Source organism: Mastigoproctus giganteus, chromosome 9 (genome assembly GCF_048544385.1).
Source record: "Mastigoproctus giganteus isolate SK-2022 chromosome 9, ASM4854438v1, whole genome shotgun sequence".
Classification (NCBI taxonomy): domain Eukaryota; kingdom Metazoa; phylum Arthropoda; class Arachnida; order Uropygi; family Thelyphonidae; genus Mastigoproctus; species Mastigoproctus giganteus.
This window is the reverse complement of record NC_143583.1, coordinates 58,267,835-58,294,393: the sequence shown is the minus strand read 5'-3', so window position 1 is coordinate 58,294,393 and position 26,559 is coordinate 58,267,835. Positions and strand designations below refer to the sequence as shown.

General features: G+C 38.4%; 1 protein-coding gene across 4 annotated transcripts in view; it reads right to left on the bottom strand.

Annotated features, from left to right (window-relative positions):
* Positions 1–26,559, bottom strand: part of LOC150080269 (uncharacterized) — a 604,576-nt gene that overhangs the window by 126,649 nt on the left and 451,368 nt on the right. For all 4 annotated transcript variants that reach the window (XM_090381639.1, XM_090381640.1, XM_090381641.1 and 1 more), the window contains one exon: positions 18,275–18,409. In XM_090381639.1, the coding sequence (XP_090237765.1) occupies positions 18,275–18,409 (135 nt within the window). The remainder of the gene's footprint in view (positions 1–18,274; positions 18,410–26,559) is intronic.

The window sequence follows — 26,559 nt, the reverse complement described above, 5'->3', positions numbered from 1 at the left end:
ATTCCAATTACCGGCAAGTTGTGCCACAGTCATCCTTCTGTTGCCACGTACCATCCGGGAGAGCCACCGCTCACCTCGAGCATCGATGAGTCATGGTCATCCAACACTTCGCCGGCGGTTCGTGGGTTTCCCTCCTCAGACCACTTTCGGTAGGTGCTAACCACGGCTGACCGTGAGTACCCCACCAGCCGTGATCTGGTCATAATGTTTTGACTCATCAGTGTGTGTATATATATATATATATATATTTAAATAATGTTGAAATAGTTGGAAAATGGAATATTTCATAATAAAAAATAAAAAAGGAGGGTACAGTATACATCAGAGGCAGCAAAAAGCATATTCCTCTACATGATGCTTGAAATATAACCATATAAATTAGAATAAAGATTAAAATAAAAATAAAGATAAAATAATGTCAGCAGTATGGCATGACAAGAGCGAAAAGGCAAAATTAAGATTAAATTCAAATCAAACAGGGAGGGAAGAGACAGGTAACAAGAGTAAAAATATTCCAGCAGAAACTCCAAATTAATTTAGAAAATCTAAATGTACGAATAATAATTCTTTAAAATTTAAAAGCCAATTAAATAGAAATTTAACGGTGCCCCCCTCTGACAGGCACCAGGTCCAAATTATATGAAATATCACCAAACAGAGATTTAAACCACTACAATAAAACAAAACAAAAATAGACAAAAATAGACTGACCATTATGCCCCATCTCGACAGAGGACCACAAGGCGAATAATGGTCAGGGAATCGCTGCATTTCGAACTCTAAACAAATCGCCGCAAAGGAGAATCGATCGTAAGACCAGTCCGCCACACCGATCCCCAGATCGAACCGCCAATGCAGGGAATTGAACAGCGGTGGTCCTGATGCAGCGAAAATCAAAAATAGAACAGACATAAGCACTCCAGTGCAAAGCCACACTACTTACAAAGTAAACTTAATCCGTTTATATAAATGAATAATGAACTATACATGGCAGTACAGATGCATAGCAATTCGCCCAAAAACAGAACAGACATGAGCACTGGAGTGCTCATGTCTGTTCTATTTTTGATTTTCGCTGCATCAGGACCACCGCTGTTCAATTCCCTGATGTAATTATACATATATTTAAATAATGTTAAAATAGTTGGAAAATGGAATATATCATAATAAAAAATAAAAAAGGAGGGTACAGCATACATCAGAGGCAGCAAAAAGCATATTCCTCTACATGATGCTATTTTCAGTCTATTTTTGTTTTGTTTTATTGTAGTGGTTTAAATCTCTGTTTGGTGATATTTCACATAATTTGGACTTGGTGCCCGTCAGAGGGGGCACCGTCAAATTTCTATTTAATTTGCTTTTAAATTTTAAAGAATTATTATTCGTACATTTAGATTTTCTAAATTAATTTAGAGTTTCTGCTGCAATATTTTTACTCTTGTTACCCATCTCTTCCCTCCCTGTTTGATTTGAATTTAGTCTTAATTTCTCCTTTTCGCTCTTGTCATGCCGTACTGCTGGCTTTATTTTATTTTATTTTAATCCTTATTCTACTTTATATGGTTATATAAATTAGAATATATTATAAATTATAAAAAAAAATATATATATATATATATATATATATTATATATATATTTTTTCAATGTGTATATACGAGGGTGGTTCAATAAAGAATTTCCCACACCTACTTCCACATATTCACAGAGTCATGATATTTTGTGTAGCATCATCGACAAAGCTGAAGCCAGAGCTGTAATCCGGTATCTATTCTTGAAGGGGAAATTTAAAGAAATCCACGAGGCGATGACTGCTGTATATAAGGCTGAAGCTCCATCCTATGGCTTTGTGAAGCACTGGCATAGACAGTTTAGGTGTGGTTAGACATCAGTAGAATCTGAGTCCATCCCACATTCAGCCATTAATGATAGCACAATCAGAAAAGGAGTCATTAATCATGGAAGATCGCTGGTAGGCGATCTTCCATGTTTAATGACTTAACTTGAGTTAAGTTAATTGAAACATTGAAGGTTGAAACAGTCCTTCATGACCAACTCCATTTACGGAAATTGAGTGCAAGATGGATTCCCCAATTATTGACTGGTTTCCAGAAGGCTGACTGACAACAGAAATTACAAGGGTTGTTAGCCCTGTGCCAAAAAAATGAGGAAGACTTTTTCTCTCGTCTAATCACTCAGGATGAAAGTTGGATACATCCCTTTCAACCCTGAATGTAAAAAGCAGTCCATGGAATGGCATGGTTCCCCACCCTCCAAGAAGGCAAAGGTCCAAGCATCAGAAGGAAAGGTCTTGCTGACAGTGTTCTGGGATGAGAAAGGTGTAATAATGACTGATTACTTGCCGAAAGGTAGAACAATTACAGGTGCCTATTATGCCAACTTACTCACAAAATTATGGGAGAAAATTAAAACATGTAGGTGTGGCATGCTGTCCAAAGGTGTGAGAATGCTTCAAGACAATGCCCAGTTCGCACTTCTGAAATTGCAACAACACCAGCAGCCACTTGTTGATATGAAATACTGCCCCATCCAGCCTACACACCCGATATTGCACCATCGAACTTCTTGTTTCCTTCCCTCAAATCATTTCTTCGAGGAACCCACTTCTCTGACAACGCGACACTCATTTCTGCAAGAGTTAAGTTCAAAGACCATGACTCTGTTGCAAAAATGTTTCAAAGACTTCTACAAAAACGGTATCCGTAGCCTCATCCATCGTTGGGAAAAATGTGTAAATCTGCACGGTGGCTATGTAGAGAAGGATTAAAATCTGTGCCAAGAATCAACAGGCTAGCGCCTCTGCAGCTAGGTCAGGGCGATTCTTTATCAAACCACCCTCATATATATCTTTTTTTCTGCCTTCTTGTTTCCACTTTCTTGTTATTCTATTCAACATTTATATAAGTACAACTTTCAAATTTGATCACTGCATACAGGGTGGTTACAGTTAACCACCATGTATGTCATGACCTTAAGCTGACATCATTTCAACTGGCTGGCTGTATAAAGAAACCGTAAATGGAAGAAAGATGAAATTTGTAATCATCATCATCAGCCATTTTCAATTCGATGCAGGATGAAGGCCTCTCAAGAAACTTTCAAGTTTCTTCTGTTTTGTGCAATGGCCATCCATTTACTACACACAAACTTGTGAATTTCATCTGTCCAACTCCATTGTTGTCTTCCAGTTTTTCTTTTAGCTCCTCTTGGGTACCATTCTGTTATTTTCTTAGTCTATCTGTTGTCATGTCTTCGAGCTGTGTCTCCTGCCCAAGTCCATATCAGTTTTTTAGTTTTGATAAGAATGTCCTTTACTTGTCTTTGCTGCCTAATCCATGTATTTCTTTTCTTATCTAACAGTCTGATTCCTAATACAATTCGTTCTATTCTTCACTGTGTAGTTTCAGCTTCTCTTCCATTCTTTTGGTGAGTGCCCAAGTTTCACTTCCATAAATCATGTTGGGGAGTATACATTGGTTCATTATTTTACATTTCAGACCAAATTGGGATATTGCTCTTCACTATGTGACTATATTTCCTGACTGTTATCCATCTGAAATCCTTCTCTTGATTTCCAGCCATTTATCATTATTAGGGCTAATGACTTGTCCCAGATAAGTATATGAATCCATCTTTTCAATTACTGTTCCTTCAATGGTTATACCCCTTTCTGTGGTATACTTGTTTATCATTACTTTTGTTTTAGCCATATTCATCTTTAATCTGAAATCCTTACTAATTCTGCATAACTGATTAAAATTTTCCTCTAATTCTTTGGGATCATGGCTTATGATCACAATGTCATCTGCAAATTGTAAATGGTTTAGGTACTTTCCATTTACTTTGACTCCTTTTTGCAACCAGTCTAATCTTCTGAAAGCCGTGCATGAGTGGATTTTAGGGAGGCAGGTCAACCGGAGTTCTAAATATTCTAAAATAGAAAGATCTTGGATCCATCAGCATTTTAGATTGAGTCTGATAACACACAGAATGCTTGTTCCCTCTTGGAATATACACTATCTAATGCATGTAGAAATGGAAAATGCAAAAAAATATTAGTCTGATATTTTCCACCAGGGGACAATTGACACAATGTGTGCCCAGAATACAAATCTAACCTCATTAATGAACTGTTGCAAGTTTAAATGGTGCTATTTGTTTGTTTGTTATTTGGTTTTTAGGAGCATTAGCAACTAAGGCCATATTGCTCCGCGGATATGCGGTGGTCATTTCCTGACCTTTCCGCATCCTCCGTATTTGGTGGGCACGGGCTCGAACCCCGGTCTAATCAAGAAGCGTGTGCTACGCACTGCTGCTCCTTCCCACCTGGCTACAGAGGCACCCTCACTTTAAGTAAGGGTAAAATTCAATCAAGCTAGTGTTGTTCCCTATGAGGTGATGTTGTGCTAATGGCTCAGATAAATCTGACAGACCAATAAAGGTTACGTGGTAGTTTGGTAGTGTGGGTAGTCTATTAGGATGCATTAATTCAAGTATTTGTCTTTGTTTCTCAATTTGACATGATCTCTAAAGTGGGTGTGGTGCCCAATTACCTATTAAGCAAAATGGAATCGGTATCTCCATTACAAGGTGATCTAAGTCTGCTTCAGTGCATATGCATGATTTGTTGGGGGATGTATGGAGACAAAAGTGAATGAGATGATGAGATCAATGTATGTCACGACAGCCACTCCAAACACAGCTCTATGTGTTTGATGTAAATTAAAGATTCCATAAAATAGCAACATCATGAGTTGTGTGCAGAATCTCCATCTTGTCTGTAGAGAGTATAACTTTTTAGTGAAGGAGGCACCTCATTAGTGAGATTAGCTCTTGCTAACAAATGGCCATTGCATTGGATTAAAGGGTGATCATTCATGTCATGAATGTTGCAATGTAATCCTCTATAATTCCATTATAGGAGATCATGGAACCAACGACACTGATCACCCCAAAATTCCAAACAAAATCCAGGACAGGAGACCACACCAATTGGGTGGTTGAACTCACACAAGAGGCATGGAAAATGATTGCCCAAACAACCAGGGTTTTCATACATTGGGGCAGCCATCGCTTCAAAGAGCATGTGTCTGTTCCCAAATGCTTCCATTGCTGTCGATTTTGACATACGACGTACACCTGTGCAAAGACAGAGCCTACTTGTGGCCACTGTGCAGAAAAAGGCCATGAGTTTGGCACCTGCCCTAAAAAAAAAAACGATGACCCGCCCACCTGTGCAAACTGTAAATCATAGAAGATGCCAGCAGACCACTCACTCACTCAGTCAGTCAGGGACAATCAGTGTCCCATCTACATCAACGCTAAGGGTGCATACCAAATGAGGATTGATTATGGACGCACGCCTTAGACCTTTTAACCTAGAGTGGGTCAACATCACACAGTTAAACGCACAGCAATCTAAGGCCGTGGCCGGACAAATCACCAAGAAAGCGAATGAACAGAACCTCGACATCCTACTTATCCAAGAGCCATATGTGCACAACTGGGAGTTGAGAGGATATCCCCTATCCTACAAAATAGTTCAGGATAACAGAGACAACCCCTGGGCTTGGAACCCTAGTATCACTGTAACCAAGATTTCCAGCTACTGTACATCCTGGGTCGCCTGTGCCCATATTATAACCTCGCTCGGCAAATTCTATGCAGATTCGTTATACTGCCACCCAAGGCGAGATATCCTCCCAGCTACCAGGTACCACAACTTTCCTGGCCAGCAGCAGAAATAGACCAACTCTGCGACCACTATCGCGCTGCAAGAAATGAGTACACTGTTCTAATCCGACTCAGGAAACAGCGCTCATGGGAGCAACTAGTTTCTATAACCAGGAATGACACCCCTGTAGACAACCCCAGAAATGGGGTTGTCTACAGAATAACGACAAATAAACTCCCCAGGGGAGAAGTCATCCCCGCAACAAAGATGCTGTTAGGGACTTATACCAAGACCTGGCAGGATAATATCAACATCTTGGACAGCATGTTTCTGGGATATATTACTCCCACTACACCAGAACAGCAACAGTTATGTCAAGACAATGATACCTATACTACCACTAATACGGAAGAACCGCTGTCCATCACCGAACTTCACACAAAACTGCGGAACAAGAAATCACCGGGTATCGACCTACTGGAGCTTAAAATTGTCAAGAAGGCTGTCAAGACAATTCCAGAGGTAATACTCACCCTCTTTAATCACTGCCTTAATGAGGGATGCTTTCCACAAGCTTGGAGGACTGCCAAATTGCACTTAATCCTGAAAAGTCCAAACAAGCAACAGGACCTTCCAGAGTCATACCGACCAATAGCCCTTCTCTCGGTGCTAAGTAAACTCTTTGAACACCTCCTTAAAGATAGAATCGAAACATGCTACACGGCTGCAGGCCTACAATCACAGAATCAATTCGGCTTTAGGAGGGGCTGCTGAAACAACAAACCATAAATATCTACTTGTAATCACAATAGATTTTGCCAGGGCATTTGACACCCTGTGGTGGCTAAGCATCCTCGGCAGACTCTGGAAGGCCAACATCCCGGCCAACCTATACCAAAGCATCAAAACATATTTTGGGAACAGAATGGTTGTCATAGAAACTCCATATCGTTCCATTTCCAGACAGATCTTCAGAGGATGCCCACTGAGCTCAGTCTTGAGTCCGCTCTTCTGGAACATGGTTCTCGACGGTTTTCTAAACCTAGACCTAGGTCGTGTGGCAACTCAGGCATATGCGGACGACCTGACCCTGGTACTGCGAGAGGACAGCAGAGCCAGGTTAGAAACTTCTGCTACTCGTGCCATTGACACCTTACAGAAGTGGACCGATGAAAACAATCTCCGCATATCCTTAACCTAGGCCAACTCAGTTCTGTTAAAAGGTACCCTGGACATCAGGAGACCACCCCAAATCCACATCCAAGGCACTACAATTAAGCTTACAAAGGAATAAATACCTTGGGGTTGTCCTAGATAATAACTCATTCACCCCTCATCTGACCTACATACTGAAAAATATCAGAAGATACTCTGCTCTGTTCATGAGAATCTCCCGAAAGGATTGGGGCCTGCGGAGGAGAGCCCTCAAGCTATTCTATAAAACCGTATTCCTGCCTGCCATAACGTATGCCACTGGTGTGTGGTACCGGAAGGCCACCACGGCCGTCAACAGAAGAAAACTGGACACCACTCAGCGGTATATATTACTTACAATAACAAGAGCTTGCAATATTGTAAGCATGCACACTCTCCAGGCCCTGACAGGGACTCTTCCCCTAGATCTGGAAATAGTCTTCTGCGGCCTAACATATCAACTCTCCAAGGGATGGGAGGCTTAACCACCTGAACTTCACCATGGACCCTGAAACTGACCACAGAGTGGAAGGCAAGCGTCTCCTCGCGCATCTCAACCAGAGCTGGCAAAACCACTGGCAGACATCAACCAAAGGTGAAATCACCAAAAAATTTATTCCTGATAGCCAACTGGTGTACCCAAACTATCCACCTTGGCTTTCTCCTGGACTTCTCGCCACCTACCTGTTGACTGGCCATGGCGCCATAAGAGAAAATCTCCATGGATTCGGATTGAGTGATACCCCCTATGCCACTGCGGTCTATGTGAGACATGGGGGCACTTGATGTACGACTGTCCACTGTACGAGGATCTCCGCTGCCGACTTATAACCACCACCCAAATAATGCTATGAGACCAGGAATATCTGATACTAACTGAAAAAGATACCTATAGTGCCTTCACTCAATATGCACAAGACCTCTTCACAAGAAGATGGACTCTCCCACATCCACCACCACAACAGCAACAACCATGAAATGAATAATCTATGACAGCAAACAATACAAACAAACAACTAACTGACTCAAAAAGAGAAAAAAAAAACAACATGATAAGAGAATCACACGAACTGGACCTAACCCACGAAAAGTGCACACCCGATATGTGGACCTCTCCCGGATGGGACGCAGCGTCATTCCAACCAGCCCAATGAGACCGCAGAGCTTTCTGCATATGCCAGCCATAATGGCAATCGGTGCCAGCACTCTTGCTGGACCCATCTTTCTTTCCCTCTCCCTCAACGGTAGGGGAGGAGGCTGCCCCCCCCTGCCCAACTCGCCAACCCCCTCACCAACTACTTGGTGAGGCATGGGCATGCCCCACTGATTTATAATGGAGTCGTCTCCTCTACTGATCCCATTTCTTCTGTCTTTCTCCCCCAGTCTTCAGTCTCCCTTCCCTCTCTATCTGCTCGCCACTGTATACCCCACAGGTCAAAATTTAATAGTTCCAAAACTAAGTTCGCCCACATTTCGGTCTTTCAATCTAGCGGTCAACCCACGCAAACGTAATATTTTTTTTTTTTTTTGTTTTAGGTCCTAGCCACTGAAATCTCAGGAAACTAGGCGGCAGGAGCTGCCAGAGTAAACAACTACTACTGGGTACCTGGTCTGCCTCCACGGGGCGAAGTGTGGGCAACGTCAGGCCTCAGCAGGGGTCTGGCGACTAAATGGCCAGAACAACAACAGTACACAACATCACACACCTCAAGATCCATATACTTTTAAATCTCTGGTCTTTACAGTGAACTGTATCACACCCAATGTAAACTACGTGGGGATGGGGGAAACCCCTGGTGCCGTTTGACCCTAAATACACTTTACACTTATACTTTATAGGAGATAATCCATTATTTAGATTTTGAGGTGGGTTTTTTTATTGGCTGTTTGCTTATGATCTCTTTTATATTGGTTTTTTTTTTGTTTTTTTTTTTTTTTGAAAATATGGAGAATCTTGTATCCATGCCATCATTAGAGCATATCTCAAGTAGTAGTTCTGTATTGCTTGTATTATCATAGTCTATCATCTGTGTTGAAGAAAGTTTGTTGCTTTAAAAGAATCCAATTTTTTCTCTTTCTTTTGTACTTTCTGAGTTGCTGGAAGTGGACAGTTCAGACTATTACTACACTGATATTGTATGTCCAGGAGATTGCTGAGAATCTGTTTATAGAAATCCACACTCAACAAGTGACATTTTTGGAGAAATAACTGTGAATTTCATGTTTTTTGGCAACTACATTTTAGGGTGTCAAGGAAGAGTTGTTTTCTCACCTCCTGGTATATAATTACGTTCAATCTTGTACATTTGAATTTTCTTACCTCGTTTCCATTACTCACAGGCTTCGAAATATGCTCCATGCAATTACAGTTTACATTATAAAGTGACTGTGCATTAAAAACAGCTTGTGTCCATATGGCCTCTGGGTTCACAATTATGATAAATTGTATCTCCTATATGTTACTTAACAAGTGATGAATTTTTGCCCATTACAGCACCTCACTTGATTTGGTGTATATGGAAGACTATGACACAAGGGGTAACCTGCTTTTACTGTTAAAGGTAAGGTAAGGTAAGGTGAGGAAACCTGAGAACTAATGCATGACAGGTTCATCAGCATTCTCTGCACTTTTGAAATAGTATTAGTACTAGTAGTGGCGGCCGCCTCCATGGCCAGGTGGGCAGGAGCAGCAGTACGTAGCACACGCTTCTTGATTAGACTGGGGTTCAAGCCCGTGACCACCAAATACGGAGGATGCGGAAAGGTCAGGGAATGACCACCGCATATTCCCGGAGCAATATGGCCTTAGTTGCTAATGCTCCTAAAAACCAAATAACAACAACAACTAGTAGTGGCAAATGATGCAAGAAAGTAAGTTACAAAGTATCAGACAGGAAGGGAGAGAAAAAACCAACTCATTATCTGTCCATCTGCTGCAAAAATATGCCTACTTCTTCCCTTGAATTTATTCAAACTAACCACTTTGACAACAAAAGATGGAGATTTGTTCCAACAATTGACCACCCACTGGTTGAAGGAAACTTCCATATACATCTATTCTGTAATCATCTTTCCTTAATTTGAATTTATGTCCCCTCATGTGTAGAATAAGCAAAAGGAAAAATTCCATCAGCATTAAACTTGTTCAATCCAGTCAAAGTGTTAAACACTTCAATCAAATCATTTCCCAAATTTTCAGATATGAAGTCTTTCTTGGTAAGACCACTCTTTTGTTCCCTTCACCAATCTTGTTGTACTTCTCTGTACACATTCCAACAGATCGACATTCTTCCTAAATTTAAGCCTCCAGACATGTATGCAGTACTCAAGGTGCAGCCTAACTGCACTTCTCAGAGAAGTTCATATCTGAGTGCAAAACTATCCCCAGGTCTTTTTCATTATCCTTTACCCTGAGTAGAATACTCAGGGTAGAACATTCATTTGGGATTATTTCTACCTATATACAGTATTTTGCATTTATGAGTTAAACTTCAATTGCCAATTCTTAGCCCATCTGCCTAATTTTAACATATCTTGTTGCAGTAGCTCAGCTTGATTACTGTCATTAATCAAGTATTACCCTGATCTTTGCATCATGTGCAAACTTAGACATTAAGCCTGATATAACTTCATCAATATCATTAATAAATATAAAAAAAACAACAGGCCAAGCACTGAACCCTGTGGGCCTCTACTACTAATAATAGTTCAGTAAAAACAGGGTTCATTGATAACCACTTGCTATCTTCTCCCATTCTACCACCATCTTTTCAAACATAGCAGTAACCTACCCTTAATTCCACACTTCTCCAATTTATACAGCAGTCTTATGTGCAACAGTATCAGAGTTTCCCAAATTCCAAATATATGATATCAAAATGCTTTTTTGCATCCAGTTCCTTTTGTTAATGAATCATACAGTACCTAATCAGATTGATCAGACAAGATCGCCCCTAAACAAATTCATGGTGACTGCAATATACAGTCGAACTTGGTGATAAAGTGCACGGAAATAATGAGATCACGGCTGTAACGAGCAAAAAGCCATAATGATTTAAATTTATGCATATTCCGATACAACCACTCACTGTTATAATGAGCATATTACATGGATACACCGTACAAATTTATTAAATATGCAAACATTCTTAATTGCTCGGTAAGTAGTCGCAAAAACCCAATTCTTGGAACAGACAAAAACGAAAAGGGCGACTTAGCTTTTATGACCACCTGCATCGGATTAGCAGCCAGTTTATCCTTTCAGGGACGGGAGTTATACAATAGTGCATTGCCGTTCCGCTTGTCGCATTAACTTATTTACAGATTGTCTTGTATTCACTGAACCATAAATTTATTTTGGGACTTTAAGAATTTTGGAAACAGCAATTCTAAAAATTTTGGAAACAGGACTTTAAGAACTTTGTATGCAGATCACTTTGTCATTTTAAAGTAAAATCAGTTAGAAACGAACCCTTCCTTCGGAAACATGTCTACTAACAAAAGAAAATGCTCAATTCACGAAAAATACTAAATTAGGCAAAAAATGCTGAAGTGTGTAAAATGTTTTCTTTGTCCGTTTCAACAGTATTGACATTATGGAAGAATAAACATGTTTACATATCGGCACTGGACAAAAATATAACTGAAAAAAAAAAAAAAAAAAAAAAATTAAGAAAGTGTGAGGTTACAAACGTCGAGGAAGCACTGCTTCAATAGTTCAACTACACAAAGAAGTGCTGGATTTTCAATTGATGGTCCAATCTTGAAGGCTCAAGCAGAAAAATTAGCTAAACAATTTGGACGTGATGATTTTGTATGTAACAACGGTTGGTTGGATAGATTTAAAAACCGAATACAAGCATATTAATATAAATAATATGTAGGTATATACTAATGTTAGTTTTTCTTTTTATCAAGTTATTGAGAATTTTAAAAAAATAGGATGTAGATTTAACTCATCACTGATATAGTGAGTAATGAGTTATAATGAGGAAATTTTGTCGGTCCCTTGATGCTCGTTATAACCAAGTTCGACTGTAAATGCATTCATGTCTAGATGATCTTGCATTACTTCTTTATCCACTGAGCCCCTTATTTTCCCTGGAACAGACATTACGATCTGTAATTACTCAAGTCACCTTTTGATCCCTCTTTGTGAACTGGGAATACATTCGCACATCAACAGTTTTGGACCCACCTCCCCCACTGAATCTAAAAATGCTTTCATAATCACGGCTAAGGATTTGCTTACCTCCTCTGCTGCTTCCCTTAATATAATTGGATAGATCCCACCCACCCCACCAACCTTTATGTTAATTTCAACAATTTCTTTCCCATTTTCCTTTCAGCTATCACAAAATCATTTAGCTCTCTGTTAGAGTTTGATAAACTTCTGGCATCCCCTTGCCTAAAGAATTCCTCATGTGTGACTGTAGATGCAAAAATAACTATTCAGTTTGTAAGCAACCTGAGCTGGATCAAGAGTTAAACTATCAATATCAAGTAGACAATGTGATTCATCCCTTCCTTCTACTTTTAATGTAAGGAAGTCTTTGCTTTCCTTTGCATTCTTTGCAAGAGATGTCTCTTAATTTACCTTAGCTTGCCTAACCTCCATGACTTGATTACAGACTAGTATATATCTACCATAGGCTTCTGTATAACCTGATAATTTATGTGCATCCTATAAATTTTTATTTTCTTCCATAAGTCTCATCAGTTTGTACATCCTTTTAGGCATAAGCCTTGAATAGTATTTCTTAGTTGGTATGAGGGGCATTCAATAAATTATCTACCTAAGGTACTTCCCATAGTTATATTTCCATGATTTATCATGTTCCTACACATCTCAACTCGAATTATACTAATTTTGTTCCCACTATGTTTTTAGGTTGTGCTGCTGTAACAGAAAGAAGAAAGACACCTGTATCAAATTATGGATTTGCTGAAATTGAAGCATCATTCAATCATCAAGTTTCTCATCAAAGAGGAAACGGGCCAAAGGCCATTCTTGAAAGGATGGTGGCTGTGTATGGCAACAGTGCACCTTCAGAGTACCAGATGAAATTCTGGTCAGAATAATTCAAGGAAGGCTGTGACGGTGACCACTCCAGAAATGTGCTAAGCTGTGGAAACCCTTGTGCCAAATGACAGATGTTTAAAGATGTCCCAACACTCTAGGGAATGTGACATATCTGAGAGAACAGTTATAACCATCCTCCATGAACATTTGGAGATGACTAAGGTCAGTGCAAGGTGGGTCCCAAAATTTCTGACTCCTGTGCAGAAGCAATTCAGAGTATGGTGTTGTGAGGAGAATTGAGAGCTTTATGGAAGGGATCCTGAACCTTCCATCTCCAGAATTGTTATGGGTGATGAAACATGGGTTCATCACTGGGATCAAGCAAGAATCAATGCAATGGAAGAATAAGGGTTCTCCCCAGCCAAAAAATTTCAAACATAACCTTCAGTTGGCAAGATTATGGCCACCATTTTTTGGAATGCTGAGGGAATTTTGTACATTCATTACTTGGAACACAATCAGACATTCACTGAGTAGTCATATGCATCCCTAATATACAACTGAAGGGATGCCATAAAGGAAAAACGCCATGGAAAACTTTCTAGAGGTGTGCTGCTTTTTCAGGACAATGCACCAGTGCACAGGTCACATGCCATTGCTGCTGCTTTGAGAGATTGTGACTTTACAGAATTTACCTATTCACCTTACAGACTGGATCTGACACCCCAATGACTATTTCCTGTTTTGGTACATTCAGAATAATGTATGTGGTGTCACTTTGCTGATGACAATCAACTAAAGTCTGATGTGTCTGCAGTCTTTGATGGACAGGACAAAGAATTTTATTTATCTGGTATTTCCACATTGCCAAGAAAATGGAACAAGTATACTGAAGTTCTGGAGAGTTGCACTGAAAAATAAAACCAGAATTTTGCCTCTATCTCCTTCATAGGTAGGTATATAATTTATTGAATGCCCCTCGTATGAAAAGCCTAATAAAGCCTAATAACTTCAACGATTACTTCCCATAATGCTTCCCATTTAGAATGTGCAGCTTGTTACATCATCAGTTGGTCCCACTGCATACACTTTTACAAAAGCAAAAGCCCTTCCCTTTACCCTTGACAGTAGTTATGTCTTTAAGTAAATCTCACATTAGTACACTGGAATCACTGCCACCCAGTTGTCTTTTAATTGCAGATTCTTAATGCATGAAGAATAAGGACTGCTTTAGATTTAATATGCTTGTAATTAAGAGCATAACCCTTCCATACCTCTCCCTGTGCTGCCTGTACAAATTGTAACATACTAACAATGTAGTGTCACACTCTGGTAAGTGAAGAATAAAAAAGACATGGGATCAATTTTTCAGACAGATATGAATTTCTCTGAGTAGTGAATGCAGGCTATACCTCTCCCTGTCCTTTCTGTACAAACTGTAACATACTAACAATGTAGTGCCAAACTCAGGGAAGTGAAGGATAAAAAAGACATGGGAGCAATTTTTCAGTCAGACATGAATTTCAATGAGTAGTGAATGCAGGCTGCCAGGACAGCTCATGGAGTTTTTTCAATGATACACAGAAATTTTGGCAGCAGATAAGGAGGTAATTATCTCATTGTATAAGGTAAAGGCCACACCTTGAGTACTGCATACAGGTCTGGAGGCCTCATTTTAGGAAGGGTGTGGATCTGTTGGAACTGGTGCAGAGAAGAGCAACAAGTTTAGTAAGTGGAACATAAGGGTGGGTTTTCTTGAAAAGGCTTCATCTCTGCAAATAAGGGTGCATAAATGTTTCTTCAATAAGTGATTGATTGTTGGAACAACTATACATCACCCATCTGGTGATGTAAAGTTGAGCAGTTTGAATAAATTCAAGGAAGAACTAGACATTATTAGAGAGGATGGACAGGTTATATGGGAAGGGTTTTTTTTTGCTGATGCTGTAAAAGCTTGCTTTTTGCAAAATTTTCCACAAGTAACTTTTAACGCTAATATTATTACTGTGAATTTCACTCATTTTATTACCATTAGCAGAGGCATATGATGCAAGAAATCAAGCTTATACAGCATCGGCCAAAAAAAAAAAAAAAAAAAAAAAAATCCCATTTCATACATCCATTCACTTTAAAAAGGTTTTTACAGCTCTTCCTTGAATTTATTTAAACTATCAACTTCCACAATGACAGATGGCAGTTTGTTTCAGCAATCAACTACACACTTGCGGGCTAAAAGCAAATTTCCGCACATCTATTCTAAAACTGTCCTTCCTCAATTTGAATTTATGCCCCCTCAGGTAAGTAATCTGAATCAGTGGAAAAATTTCATCAGCATATTGAGCCTGCTCAACCCACTGAAGGCCTCATACACTTCAATCAGTTCACCTTGCAGGTGCCTAGTCTCCAGACACTTCAATTTGCAGAACTTAAGCCTTTCTTGGTAAGGAACTCCTTCATTCCCCTCACCAATCTTTTTGCCCTTCTCTATACTTGTTCTAGTAACTCTACATCCTTCCTAAAATGAGGCCTGTAGACTTGTAAGCAGTATTCAAGGTTCATCATCAGTTGATCCCAACTGTATAGAATTTAAAAACTGCCTGAGACCACTGTAGTCACCTTTATGAAATCAAAAACCCTCCCCTTTACCCCTTATGGTAGTTACATCTTTAAGTAAATTCCACATCAGTACACTGATCACTGCCTCAAGGTGTGGCCTGACCATTGCCTTATAAAAAGAGATGATCACCTTCTTATCCCTACTAGCAAAATTCCTGTATATCATTGACAAGATCCCATGACCTGCTCTGGCAGCCTGTCTGCACTACTCAGAAAACTTCATATCTGACTGCACAATTATCCTCATGGTCCTTTCATTCTCTACCACCCTGAGTGTAGTACCACACAGTTCCTGCAATGCTTCTTTTCCCCATAAGTTAAACTAACAGGTTTGTAATTACTCATGCTACCCTCTGATCTCCCTTTGTGAATTGGAGATACATTTGCAGACCTCCAGTCCATGGGGACCTCCCCTGAGTCCACAGATGCTCTCACAATTATGGCTAAGGGTTTGCTTATTTCCTTTGCTACCTCCTTTAATACAAATGAATAGATCCCATCCACCCAGGTGCCTTTCTCCTCTACTTTGCTCTCAGTTATTACAAAATCATTAAGCTCCCTGTTAGAGTTCAATAAGCTTCTGTCCTCCACTTCCCTACAGAATTCTTTATGTGTGAATGTAGTTGCAAAATACTCGTTCAGTTTGTCAGCTATCTGAGCAGGATCATCAACAGTCAAACCATCAATATCAAGTGGAGCAATCTGATTGATCCCCTTCCTTCTAGAGTTTATATAAGTAAAGTGTTTGGTGCTTTTCTTTGCATCTTTTGCCAAAGATTTCTTGTTATCTGCCTTCACTTGCCTAACCTCCTTTGTGACTTGATTACAGATAATCTTATATCTACCATAGGCATCTGTCTCCTGATAATTTATATGCATCCCATGCATTTTTCTTTTCTGCCACGAGTCTCATTAGTTCATCTTACATCCACTGAGGCCTAAACCTTGAACGGTATTTCCTAGTTGGTATGAAAAGCCTAGTAGCTTCCAACATTAATTTTTTGAATGATTCCCATTTAGAATTTGCCGTTGGTAACATCATCAGTTGGTCCCACTATACAGAATTTAAAAAAATGTCTGAGACCATTGTAATCATCTTTATGAAAGCAAAAAACCCTTTCCTTTACCCCTTACGATAGTTACATCTTTAAGTAAATTCCAAATCAGTACACTGATCACTGCAACCTAGTGGTTCCTTTATTTGCAAATTCTTAATGCATGAATAATCACTGCTGATAATCAGATCAAGAGTATTAGTCCCTCTGGTTGCCTCTCTTATTTATGGACTTAAGCTTAGTAAACATTATTAATTTTAATAATATATATGGTTTAGAATAAATATATAACAGTAAATCTTTAAAGTGATACATTAGTCATGAATATCAATGCAAATGCAATTTGTATAATTTATTCATATGTACACACTAATATATATATATATATTGTGTGTGTGTGTGTGTGTGTGTGTGTGTGTGTGTGTGTGTGTGTGTGTGTGTGTGTGTGTGTGTGTGTGTGTGTGTGTGTGTGCGCGCGCGCTATAGTTAGATACACAGATCCATATGCATATATAAGTACAATGTACATAATAAACATATAATATATAAAAATATATAATAAAATAAAATTGAAGAGGCTTGTGGTATCGGGTTCCATAGATAAATAAAGAATTCAGTTTAACCGGTAAAAACAGTAACTAACTTTAATAATATAAGTAATTAACAGAAGCTTCTGTTAGTTACTTATATTATTAAAGTTAGTTACTGTTATTAGGGGTTGAACTGAATTCTTTATTTGTATAATAAAATGTATGCAAGCAAGGTTACAAACTTTTTCAATATAGGAAAATAAAAAATAATGACAGCCACTGTATCCCACAGGACAATGATAATACAAAGAGATCTTATATTATAATAAATTGAAATACTTGATGCAGGGATGCACTCTATTCTTTTAATTTGTATATTATTTGATTTGATCTTCAGATGACGGAACTTGAGCAAGTGTCACAAAGATAATTTCTGGCCAAATTCAATGATCTTTATATTGCTGAAATTGATGCAGTGCTTGTTTTTCGAAAAATGTTCAGTTATATCTAAGGTGAACATTTTTGTTCAACAGAATGCTGTCATTGTGGTATGAGAAAGGCTGTATGTTCCAACATCCTATTAGATAATCTCTGTCATCTCACTTAAATAATCTGCATTACAGCCAGAGCATGACTGCATGGCACATCACCCTGCATTTAAGGGATTTGGGATGATGGTTTTCATTCTAGAGACAAACTACTGGTTTAACTGGCAAAATTTTTCTCTTGAATCATATTATCAAGACCAATCAAGGAGAGAAAACATTTTCACAACATACAACCCTCTTTCCAACATTCATTCTAAATTGGGCCTAATTTATGAGATTCTACACAAAATACAAACATGTTGCCAATTATTAAATAGTTGTATTTTGTAGGAATTTTATTTTACTAACAGTAAACCATAATCTTTGTATTCACTTTTATAAAAATTCATGTTTTAATTAGTATCATTCTTACCTCACATTCATTCTTTATGAACAACCATAAAATGTCATTCTCTCCAAACATTAATTCCAGAACACTTCATAATAAGAACTGCTTCTCCATTCATGGATTTCAGATAGGTTAAGTTAATTTGGACCATTATTTTATTTTATTTTTTTTTTCCCCAATATACATAAACTGTTGTTATTAAATAAATTTTTGAAGTGAATGCTTACTCTCACTACAGGTTAGTCCAGTATAGCCAGGCAAACAGGTACAATGGCCAGAAATATGATGACAGCTCCCATTGCTATTTATACAATTTGGGCATCTTTCAGAGCAGTTGTAACCAAAAGAGCCAAAAATGCATGCTGTAAATTGAATAAACTTATCAAAACTGGTATTTAGTATGATCTATACTAAAAAAAAATCAAATATAAAAACAAAAATATTAAAATGGAAATTAGTTGAATATTAATTTACATCAGTAAACACATATGAACAGGTAGAGGAGGGGATATCAATTATTAGGCAAGTACATATCAATTACCAGGAAAGTAGCATACTGTAGTTGTGAAAATGTATTAAGTTCTATGTTATTACTTTCAGTCTAACATTTTTTGCACAGATGATGGAAAAAAAAAAACTTTTATAGTGATTTTTTTCTCACTATATAGTTTACTTTGTTCTCACTATATAGGTTTCCCTGTACCATACAGCTAATACTTGCATTTTGTTAGTATTAGCTGTATGGTACAGGGAAACCCTGAGCTTCTGTTGCACTGGCTTAAAAAAATAAATAAATTAATTAAATAAATAATAAATTACATATTTGACCTTCCTTATCCAGCTGAACTTTGAAATTCCCTAAGCTGTCAGGCTCAAACACCACTCATGGAAGCAATTTATTCCAATAACTAACAAATTGCTAGCTAAAAGAAAACTTCCTGCAATCCAGTATAAACTTCTCTGCCTGCAAGTTGAATTTATCATTCCTAGTTCTGGAATCATTTATAATAGCAAAACTTTTGCACTCATTCATTTTACTTTCAACTCTCAGAGCCTTATGCAACTCAATCAAATCTCCTCTAAGGTGTCCAGTTTTGAAGTTCTGCAGCCCACATTCAGTTTTCCCTCATACGGGCACCATTTTGCTGATATCATCAGGTGCACTGACATCTCTGGACCCTATCAAGAAGCTTGATGTCTTTTTTTAAGTGTGGTCTCCATACCTGCACATAGTATACCAAGTGTGGTCTCACAATTACTTATACACTGAGTTGGCTTTCCATTAGCAATGCTTCCTTGTATAGGAATGGACTAGTGTGTGATGCTGTGAAGGCTCAAAGTCAAGGGGCTTCTGGATCAGCTAGTGTATATAAGATTGCAATTCGCACAAGTGGCAATCAATTTGTGTCTACAAGAAAGAATGGGCCGGTATTGAGATCTGACTAAGATGGGATGGCTGTGAGAGAAGATATGCAGGTGCCAGTATTTTAACAACAGCCAATGTGTAAAGTGTTCCATTCTGTGGTGTCATGAGTCTGACTGGATCAATAGCAGCTGAACAGCCAGCCAAAGGTTACACATGGCAGAGTCAAGTTTTTGCTGCCCATGGTGAGCATCATGTCTTGTTTTGTAGCACAGCACAGTGGCCCAGCTAACCACCCAGTACAATGTTGAAAAAACAAGACCTCAAATCCAAACAGACTGTTGAATTCATTTGGGCTCATGTAAAAATAAAAAATTGTAGAAAATGGGCTTAACGCTGCCAAAAAAAAAAAAAAAAAAAAAAGAGAGAGAGAGAAAAACACAGAAATTGAAAAAAATAGTTAATAATGGACATGAATCATCATCAGAATCCATAAATGAAAATGAATATGGGTTGGATTGAAGACAAAGAACTCGCACACATATTTTTGTTTTCTTAAACTAATAGATGATAATTTAACATAATTTTTCAAGCAGTAAAAAGTATTATTATTTTATCTGATGTTCATTTATTTTTATTTTTCTTCATGATAAATACAGGGTATCTGGGCTAGAGGTATCCAAAAATACACACACATATTTCAGCATCTATAAGGTGTATTAAAATAATTTTTTTTGTTATTATACAGAGTAACTCACCAAGTTTTTAAGAAGGTTAATAAAGTTCAATATGGGCACCTTTTGTAGCTCGACAGATGTCAAAACGATACTCGAACTCTTGTCAAGTGTTCTCCAGCATCTGAGGCTTTATTAGAGCAACTGTTTCAATGATTTGCTGTTTCAAATCGTTAAAATTCCAAACTTTTCTCTGGTACGCACAGTCTTTAATAAAGCAACACGGGAAAAAAATGGACCGATGATGCCATTTTTCTGCACTCCTAACCAGACATTGACTTTTGGTCTGTCCCCTTCATTTTTGATCACTTGGTGAGGATTCTCTGTACCCCAAATGCAGCAAAATGAGACAAAACAAATCTTGGAGAGATTTTCTTTTGACTTCACTTTCGTCTCAGAAAATATAATAAGTAGTTCTTGCATTATAAGCAGTTATTTTTGGATACCTCTAGCCCGGACACCATGTATATAATTCAGCACATTCTATACTATGAACTTTCAGTATTAGTTGAAGCATATAATACAAGAAAGTAAGCTTATACAACATCAGCCAAAAAAAAAAAACCTTCCCATTTCACCCATCCGGTCACTCCAAATGTTTGTCCAGTTCAGCCTTAAATTTATTTAAGCTATCAACTTCCGCAACAATAGATGGAAGTCTGTTCCAGCAATCAACTACCTGCTGGCTCAAGGTAAACTTCCACACATCTACTCTACAACTGTCTTTCCTCAATTTGAATCTATGCCCTCAGGTTCTTAATCTGAGCAAGGAGAAGAATCCCATCAGCATTGAGCCTGCTCAAACCATTCAAGGCTTTAATACACCTCAATCAGAGCACCTAACAGGTGCCGTATGCAGTATGACTGATGATTTTGAGGTTATGATGGACATCAATGGCAAGATCCAATCTTCCTTACATTTCAAGGGTACAGCTCTAAAACAGTGTTTGCAGGGCAGCTGCTAGTTAGTACACCTGACCAAACCTTTTGGTAACACTATATAGGAGGCTTCTGGATCAGCTAGTGTATAATCTTGCTACCTCTACTCTGCCAGATAGTGACTGGAGAGAGTCCGAGTAGTGTGTATGCGGGTGGCATTGTCGAAGCCACATTATGCCAAGGATCTGGGTATATTCTTACCATGTGTATGCCATATCCAAAAATTTCATTACTTTATACAGCATGTTTGCCCCACTTTTTCTTACTATTGAATACACCATGAATTGTCAAACTAATAGAGTAACCTTATCTGCAAAAAGATCTAAACCTCCCAAGGACTTCCTAATTCATTTCACAAATATACGTGGTCTCAGTTCTAATCTCAACGATGTCCGTTTCCAATTGCAGTCGCCAAACCCCATGTACTTTTTCTGACAGAATCTCAGTTATCAGTTGATTCAACTATTGCTCATCTCAGCTGTCCAAATTATTCGCTGTATGATTCTTTTCGCCTCAAAGGTGGTACTTGTGCATATGTCCGTTCCGATATTCCCTGTCAGAGACTTGACAATTTGGAATTTCCTCTTCTCGATCTTCTCTGGCTTAAAATCTCTCTACCTCATTGTGTCAAATTCATCTGTTGTCTCTACCATTCTCCCAACTCCACTAATCACTTGGAGCTCTTTGACTTCCTCTCTTTGCAACTTGACTTTCTCCAGTTGTTCAACTTTCCTAACAGTGAGGTAATTTTCCTTGGTGATTTTAATGTTCACAACTCTAGCTGGCTTCCATTTTGTAGTCACGATGACCTGATTACAGACTAGCTTATATCTGCTGTAGGCTTCTGTGTCACCTGATAATTTATATGCATCCCATACAATTTTTCTTCTTTGCCACAAGTCTCATTAGTTCATCTAATATCCATTTAGGCCCAAACCTTGGAACAATATTTCTTAATTGGTATGAAAAGCCTTGTAGCTTCCACGATTAGTTCCCTGAATGCTTCCCACTTAGAATTTACTGTTGGTAACATCGTCAGTTGATCCCACAGTACAGAATTTAAAAACTGTCTGAGACCACTGTACTCACCTTTACGGAAGCAAAAACCCTTTCCTTTACCCCTGATGGTAATTATATCTTTAAGTAAATCCCACATCAGTACACTGTGATCACTGCCAACTAGTGGTTCCTTTATCTGCAAATTCTTAATGCACGAATAATCACTGCTGATAACCAGATCAAGAGTATTACATTCTCTGGTTGCCTCTCAGACATGCTGCTGCAGAAAGCAATCATTCAATAAATCCACAAGTCTTGCTAGCATGTGAGTGACCAACCCACAAGTTCTGTCTGAGACCACAAAACTGTCAGACCACTGTAGCCACCTTTACGGAGGCAAGGTATGAATATATGTTGCAAATGGAAAGCCAACTCATTGTATAATGGTATCATGCCCTATCTCTGCAAGAAAATATTCAATAAATCATCGAATATAAAGCCTTAGAAATCTCAATCAGATCCCCTCTAAGGTGCCTGGTTGCCAAGCTCTGTAGAACACATAACTGAAGTTTTTCCATATACAGTTGTTCTTTTGCTGATCTCACCATGTGAGTTGCCTGTCAGACACTTTCAAGAAGTTCAATGTCTTTTCTAAGATGAGGTCTCCATCCTTTGACACAGTATTCCAAGTGGGCTTCCAATTGTCTTAGACACCGTACCTCCCTATCCTTACAGGCTATTGCTCAAATAATTCATCAACAGGACACCAGGGCTCTCCTTACCATCTGCTCAGAGAACTTCATATCCAACAATATCATTATTCCAAAAACCCTTTTCTTTCTCTACAATTTTTAAAAATCAAACCCACCAAGTGTGCAAGTATCCTGGGCATTGCTATTCCCCAAGTGTAAGACCTTGCAATTTGCTGCATTAAAAGATAGCTGCCAGTTTTCCAACTATCTCTGAAGTCTAACTAAGTCATCCTAAAGAAACTATGCTTGGTGATGATTGTTAAATATTCTACCAACCTTATGTGTAGCTGTTACAGGCTTAGGTACTTTTTATCACACTAACTTTTCTATGGCATCTTTTTCTGCTTTATTAAACTGGCTAGTTCATTATTCATCCATCGCGGAATCTTCCTTGTGTTATATTTTCTTACACTTTTAAAGATTCTGTGACTCTAGTTTTAAAGTTATACCATAATTCTAATGTATTCACCTTGGTGAGTATCTCCCCAAGTTGATAGAGGCTGTGTAACATCTTAGGTTGTTATAATCTCCTTTCCTGAAAATTAAAGCAAGGAAAATTTATTTATCCAATTTATCTGTCTGCTTTAATAACTGCTATCCCCTCTCATCATCATCAATATTCAAATCACAATTTGGTGAACATTCTGGATAACAATTCCTGTATCGTTAGCCCTATGATGTCATGTGGTTCATGGGCGATGATCAGTTCTAGAATATTTTTTCAGCTAATACTTTCCCGAACAGGGCAATACAAATAACAATCATCTAACTGATTTAAAAAATTTTGTTCTCCATGGTGAGTTTGCCTCCCACTTGCTCCAATCAATTAGAGACAAACTGATATCACCCACAAGATATTCACACTTGCTTACCTATTCTATTTGCATGTAAAGGTTCTTCTTCACAATCTTCTGACCTGTAGATTACTCCTAATTTCATTATAACTTTTCTTCCAGCTAATATCCCATGGCCTCAGTATTAGCACACAACTTCTGAATCTGGGACAACTTTTGTTATGTTCAGGTTTGCTTTTAATAAGAAGCATAACAACACAACTCCAAAAATCTCCCCTATCCTTCCTAAATACTACAGTGAAACTCATCATCCCCTATTTCTGAGTAGCACCACATTTCAATTAGTCCTTTATAAGCTTGAATGCGTATATACCATTAAAAAAATACTCCACGAGAAGGGTTCCAAGTTGGATGAATAGTGAAGTTGCCACATTACTTGAGCAGAAAAAGGTGGCATGGAAACGTTACAGAGCAATAAAAAGTACTGAAGCCTATAACAGCTACAAGGTGATGTGTAATAGAGCCACAGAAAAGGTTAGACAGGCAAAGGCAGTTTATGAGAAATCACTAGCAAACAGAGCAAAGAGGGGGGATAAAGAATTCTTCACATATATAAATGCCAAGAAGAGCAGGACAAACCAGATCGGACCTTTACGTAAGGGAAAGGGGATAGTAATAAATACACCAGCTGCCGTTGCAGATGAACTCAACAGTTATTTTGCATCGATATTTACAAATGAAAAGCCTTTTGTGGCAATGGGAAATTGTGGGAGCGAAGTTAAAAAATATGTAATTAATGATATTGAAATTTCGCAAGATTATTTAATGAAAAAACTTTCAAGCCTACAGACTAGTAAGGCTCCTGGAGTTGATGGAATATACCCTATAATCTTGAGAGAGGCGGCAAGCGAGTGCATTGAACCACTGAGGCTGGTTATGCGAGCATCACTAGACTCTGGGGAGATTCCCTTGGATTGGAAAAGTGCAAATGTATCTCCCATACATAAGGGTGGCTCTAAAAGTGAAGTGGGAAATTATCGACCTGTCAGTCTGACTTCAGTAGTAGGGAAAATCATGGAGGCAACGATCAAGGGTGGAATTCAGGATCATTTGGATCGAATTGAAATTCTCAAGGATACTCAGCATGGTTTTGTCAAGGGAAAATCATGTTTAACAAATCTGGTTCGCTATTTCGAAAGGGTCACTCAAGAGCTGGATTTAGGGAATAATTTCGACATTGTTTATTTAGATTTCAGCAAAGCTTTTGACTCAGTCCCACATGAGCGGTTGCTTTATAAGCTGGAACAGGTTGGAATCACTGGGAAAATCCTTAGATGGATAGAAGGATGGCTTCAGGGCAGGAGGCAGAGGGTTGTGATAAATGGCTATTCCTCAGATTGGGTTGATGTAAGAAGTGGGGTTCCCCAAGGATCAGTATTAGGACCACTGTTGTTTTTAATTTTCATAAACGACATTGATGAAGGGATAGAGGGCGTGATGTCTAAATTTGCAGATGATGTTAAAATTGGTAGAGTAGTTAATGATCACTGTCAAGCTGAGCTTCTTCAGAGAGACCTAGATAGACTTCAAGAATGGTCAGAAAAATGGCAGCTGTGCTTTAATCCAACAAAGTGTAAGGTATTACACCTGGGAAACAGTAATCCCAAAATAACTTATTCACTTGGTGGAGTTCAACTAAACCCAGTACTGGAGGAAAGGGACTTGGGTGTTACGATACGGTCAGACATGAAATTCTCTGAGCATTGTAAACAGGTTGCAAGGAAGGCCCATGGTGTCCTATCGATGATCTATCGAACTTTTGCAAGTAGAGATAGGGACGTGATAATCCCATTATATAAGGCCTATGTTAGACCACACTTGGAATACTGTGTTCAAGTATGGAGACCGCACCTAAAGAAAGACATCGAGCTTCTTGAAAGGGTGCAAAGAAGGGTAACTCGCCTGGTGAGATCGGCAAAAGGGCGTCCTTATGAAGAAAGACTTCGAATATGTGGGTTGCAGAGTTTGGAAACTAGACACCTTAGAGGAGATTTGATTGAGGTGTTTAAGGCTCTGAGAGGCATCAGTAAAATGAATGAGGACAAAATTTTCAAGATTATAAATGATGCTAGAACTAGGGGACATAAATTCAAGTTACGCGGGGAAATGTTTAGATTGGACTGCAGGAAGTTTTATTTTAGCCAGCGAGTTATAAATTACTGGAATAAGTTGCCTTCATGGGTGGTAGAGGCCGACAGTTTGGGGAAATTCAAAGGTCATCTGGATAGTACTTTCGGGTAAGGGAAGCGCATAGGATGATAGGATTAATTTCCTTTTTATTTAATTTTTAATTTCATTTTATTATTTTTATTTATTTATTAATTATTATTATTATTTATTTATTTATTTAATTTTTGTTTTTATCATTGTTTTGCTCGGATTTTTTTTTTTTTTTTGGCTGGTGCAGCATAAGCCATAGGCTTTCTTGCACCATACGGCCGTTACTAATACTAATACTAATACTAAATTATGTCAGCATTAGTTGTCCTAAACAGGAGTTCAAATTCACTCATTTTACTGACGAATCCTCAATTATGTGTGCATTGTATACACGTAAGACAAAGTGTTCTTGTATAGTTTACTACCTTGACTTAACATTTTTTTAAATAGGTTCTTGAAGTTAAAGCTTGTTTCCCTAGCATGAGCTTCACACTCATTTGAACTATCACTATCTTCAAAACATTTATTGACAATAGTGGCTGTTATGACAACAAACAAGAATTTCCTAGATATGTGCAGGCATTGCTTTGATCCATATCATCAGATAAATGCATATCTATATTACCCAAGTGCCCCTTAACTAGATGTTTTCCTGATCCCTTAATGATAATGATAACTCAATGATAATGGCCAAAACTGAGCACCACCTTT